This window comes from Octopus bimaculoides, chromosome 9 (genome assembly GCF_046866305.1).
Source record: "Octopus bimaculoides isolate indiv1 chromosome 9, ASM4686630v1, whole genome shotgun sequence".
Lineage (NCBI taxonomy): Eukaryota > Metazoa > Mollusca > Cephalopoda > Octopoda > Octopodidae > Octopus > Octopus bimaculoides.
In genome coordinates, this window is record NC_142936.1 from 25124044 (window position 1) to 25129276 (window position 5233).

At 33.6% G+C, this 5233-nt stretch overlaps 1 protein-coding gene across 1 annotated transcript in view; it reads left to right on the forward strand.

The window, feature by feature from the left end:
* Positions 1 to 5010, forward strand: part of LOC106884212 (uncharacterized) — an 11776-nt gene extending 6766 nt beyond the window's left edge. The window contains exons 2-3 of the mRNA XM_014935461.3: positions 1 to 4178; positions 4910 to 5010. The exon at positions 1 to 4178 is cut by the window's left edge and continues 1086 nt beyond it. Of these exons, the coding sequence (XP_014790947.2) occupies positions 1 to 4178; positions 4910 to 4927 (4196 nt within the window). The 3' untranslated portion in view covers positions 4928 to 5010. The remainder of the gene's footprint in view (positions 4179 to 4909) is intronic.
* The last annotated feature ends 223 nt before the right edge of the window (positions 5011 to 5233 follow it).

Sequence of the window (5233 nt, forward strand, 5' to 3'; positions counted from 1 at the left end):
AATGCTTATCGACTGGATATGTTCGATGTTCTACCAACGTTTGTAAATGCACTTACAACAACCAGATTTATAACGTAGGTCAATCATTTACGCAAGACTGTAATACATGTAAATGTGAAACGAACGGTAGAGTAAGTTGTACAAATAAACTTTGTAACTGTATTTACAATGGAAACACCTACAAAATAGGTACTACATTTAAAAAGGATTGTAATACGTGCACATGTAAAGCCGATGGCACTGTAGATTGTACAACAAATCCATGTACCTGTACTTATAAAAATGAGGTTTATAATTTCGGAGCAGAGTTTAACGATGATTGTAATACTTGCAAATGCCAATACAACGGACAAGTTGATTGTACAAACAGACCCTGCCGGTGTACGCATAAAGGACAAACTTATCGAATTGGTGATAGATTTTCGGAAGATTGTAACCAATGCCAATGCTTATCGACTGGATATGTTCGATGTTCTACCAACGTTTGTAAATGCACTTACAACAACCAGATTTATAACGTAGGTCAATCATTTACGAAAGACTGTAATACATGTAAATGTGAAACGAACGGTAGAGTAAGTTGTACAAATAAACTTTGTAACTGTATTTACAATGGAAACACCTACAAAATAGGTACTACATTTAAAAAGGATTGTAATACGTGCACATGTAAAGCCGATGGCACTGTAGATTGTACAACAAATCCATGTACCTGTACTTATAAAAATGAGGTTTATAATTTCGGAGCAGAGTTTAACGATGATTGTAATACTTGCAAATGCCAATACAACGGACAAGTTGATTGTACAAACAGACCCTGCCGGTGTACGCATAAAGGACAAACTTATCGAATTGGTGATAGATTTTCGGAAGATTGTAACCAATGCCAATGCTTATCGACTGGATATGTTCGATGTTCTACCAACGTTTGTAAATGCACTTACAACAACCAGATTTATAACGTAGGTCAATCATTTACGCAAGACTGTAATACATGTAAATGTGAAACGAACGGTAGAGTAAGTTGTACAAATAAACTTTGTAACTGTATTTACAATGGAAACACCTACAAAATAGGTACTACATTTAAAAAGGATTGTAATGCGTGCACATGTAAAGCCGATGGCACTGTAGATTGTACAACAAATCCATGTACCTGTACTTATAAAAATGAGGTTTATAATTTCGGAGCAGAGTTTAACGATGATTGTAATACTTGCAAATGCCAATACAACGGACAAGTTGATTGTACAAACAGACCCTGCCGGTGTACGCATAAAGGACAAACTTATCGAATTGGTGATAGATTTTCGGAAGATTGTAACCAATGCCAATGCTTATCGACTGGATATGTTCGATGTTCTACCAACGTTTGTAAATGCACTTACAACAACCAGATTTATAACGTAGGTCAATCATTTACGCAAGACTGTAATACATGTAAATGTGAAACGAACGGTAGAGTAAGTTGTACAAATAAACTTTGTAACTGTATTTACAATGGAAACACCTACAAAATAGGTACTACATTTAAAAAGGATTGTAATACGTGCACATGTAAAGCCGATGGCACTGTAGATTGTACAACAAATCCATGTACCTGTACTTATAAAAATGAGGTTTATAATTTCGGAGCAGAGTTTAACGATGATTGTAATACTTGCAAATGCCAATACAACGGACAAGTTGATTGTACAAACAGACCCTGCCGGTGTACGCATAAAGGACAAACTTATCGAATTGGTGATAGATTTTCGGAAGATTGTAACCAATGCCAATGCTTATCGACTGGATATGTTCGATGTTCTACCAACGTTTGTAAATGCACTTACAACAACCAGATTTATAACGTAGGTCAATCATTTACGAAAGACTGTAATACATGTAAATGTGAAACGAACGGTAGAGTAAGTTGTACAAATAAACTTTGTAACTGTATTTACAATGGAAACACCTACAAAATAGGTACTACATTTAAAAAGGATTGTAATACGTGCACATGTAAAGCCGATGGCACTGTAGATTGTACAACAAATCCATGTACCTGTACTTATAAAAATGAGGTTTATAATTTCGGAGCAGAGTTTAACGATGATTGTAATACTTGCAAATGCCAATACAACGGACAAGTTGATTGTACAAACAGACCCTGCCGGTGTACGCATAAAGGACAAACTTATCGAATTGGTGATAGATTTTCGGAAGATTGTAACCAATGCCAATGCTTATCGACTGGATATGTTCGATGTTCTACCAACGTTTGTAAATGCACTTACAACAGCCAGATTTATAACGTAGGTCAATCATTTACGCAAGACTGTAATACATGTAAATGTGAAACGAACGGTAGAGTAAGTTGTACAAATAAACTTTGTAACTGTATTTACAATGGAAACACCTACAAAATAGGTACTACATTTAAAAAGGATTGTAATACGTGCACATGTAAAGCCGATGGCACTGTAGATTGTACAACAAATCCATGTACCTGTACTTATAAAAATGAGGTTTATAATTTCGGAGCAGAGTTTAACGATGATTGTAATACTTGCAAATGCCAATACAACGGACAAGTTGATTGTACAAACAGACCCTGCCGGTGTACGCATAAAGGACAAACTTATCGAATTGGTGATAGATTTTCGGAAGATTGTAACCAATGCCAATGCTTATCGACTGGATATGTTCGATGTTCTACCAACGTTTGTAAATGCACTTACAACAACCAGATTTATAACGTAGGTCGATCATTTTCGCAAGACTGTAATACATGTAAATGTGAAACGAACGGTAGAGTAAGTTGTACAAATAAACCTTGTAACTGTATGTACAATGGAAACACCTACAAAATAGGTACTACATTTAAAAAGGATTGTAATATGTGCACATGTAAAGCCGATGGCACTGTAGATTGTACAACAAATCAATGTACCTGTACTTATAAAAATGAGGTTTATAATTTCGGAGCAGTGTTCAATGATGATTGTAATACTTGCAGATGTCAATACAACGGACAAGTTGATTGTACAAACAGACCCTGCCGGTGTACGCATAAAGGACAAACTTATCGAATTGGTGATAGATTTTCGGAAGATTGTAACCAATGCCAATGCTTATCGACTGGATATGTTCGATGTTCTACCAACATTTGCAGATGCACTTACAACAACCAGATTTATAACGTAGGTCAATCATTTACGCAAGGCTGTAATACATGTAAATGTGAAACGAACGGTAGAGTAAGTTGTACAAATAAACCTTGTAACTGTATGTACAATGGAAACACCTACAACATAGGTACTATGTTTAAAAAGGATTGTAATACGTGCACATGTAAAGCCGATGGCACTGTAGATTGCACAACAAATCCATGTACCTGTACTTATAAAAATAGGGTTTATAATTTCGGAGCAGAATTCAATGATGATTGTAATACTTGCAAATGTCAATACAACGGACAAGTTGATTGTACAAGGAAGCCATGTAAATGCACATATAAAGGACAAATTTATCACATTGGCAATAAATTTCATGAAGATTGTAACCAGTGTGAATGTTTATCGAGCGGTGAAGTGCAGTGTTCTAAGAATCTATGTAAATGTGTTTACAATGGAAATACCTACCAAATTGGTACAACATTTAAAAAGGACTGTAATACGTGCACATGCAAAGCTGATGGTAGCGTAGACTGTACAACAAATCCATGTACTTGCACTTACAAAAATAGAGTTTACAATTTCGGAAATCAATTCAAAGATGGCTGCAATACTTGTACTTGTCAATACAATGGTGAGGTTAGCTGCACTAAAATACATTGTTCCTGTAATTACAACGGTAAACGTTATGAAATTGGTTCTGTATGGTATAATGATTGCAACAAATGTCAGTGCACCTCCGATGGGAGAGTGGATTGTGAGCAAAAAGTTTGCAGTAAGCCCTGTGTATACAAAGGAAAAACTTATTCTGTTGGTGAAACATTTAAAGATGTCTGCAATACTTGTCGATGTGGACAATTTGGTGAAGTAGCTTGTACTAAAATGTATTGCCCCCCGACAACATGCCAGTATTATGGAAAATCTTACAAAGAGGGAGAAATGTTCATGACTCAAGATAAATGCAATGTTTGTCGATGTTCAAATGGGAAGGCTAAATGTACCAAGTATGATTGCTATCGTATGGTGAGTAAAGTATTTTATTAAAGTTTTGTTAGTGTTTTACTATCCCTAACGTAACAAATTTAATTCATCCTTTACACTTTGTAACCTCTATTTTATTTCTCATATTAAACAGAAAATAATCATCCAGCAATTAGATGATATTTAGCATAAAAACTAGAATGTTATCAAACTACTGAATTCATGTAACGACCAAATGGTACCAGAGATCACTTTTCAATTATCAATCGGTCTTGTTCATTTTAATGTTTTAGAAATGTCTCGAAGAAAGCCATTGTTGTCTTCTAAGTTTATTTATTTATTATATATGCATACATTCAATAATATATATGAAAGTAAATGGTTAACTTTCAATTTTCAATTTAATGTTATTGACACTAATGTCAAATCGCTACGTCAAATTTGCACGACATTGCTGTTAATGTTAGAAATATTCATGTTTATTTAAGAAATATTATTTTCAACTGTTTAAATAGTGAAACGTACTCTTTGGAGATATATTTGTGAATTATTCTATATACAAAATATTTCAGGATATAGCTTATGAGAATGTGAACTGGGCTTTAAAATCTGAGGCTCTGATGAATTTTTAATACTCTATGTGATATTTAATCTAATGCACAATTGTTGAAATTTAAATTTTGTATTTTACTTAGTGATACTAAATTTGAAATACAATATGTATATCCAGTCCGATAAATATATTAATTTCTTGCAAATTTATTTTATTGCAGAAACAACAGTACGGATGAAGAACTGTTAATTTATTTTGATAATTCCAATAATTTTGATACTACAAATATAATTTTTTAAATAAAACATATATCTACCACAATTTTGTTGTTTAATTTATTAATTTAAATTTCTTTATTAGAATGATAGTCAACCGAGTTATCCATTTAATTTTTAGGCCGAGTTATTTCCTATTAGCATTTTAGAATTCCTAATCTATTTCCAATATAAACAAAATTTCAACTCAGCCGCGAAAATGCAAACGTAAAAGATCTGATATAATTATATGCGGGAGAAAAACTTTCTTATACTTTCATACTTGTCAA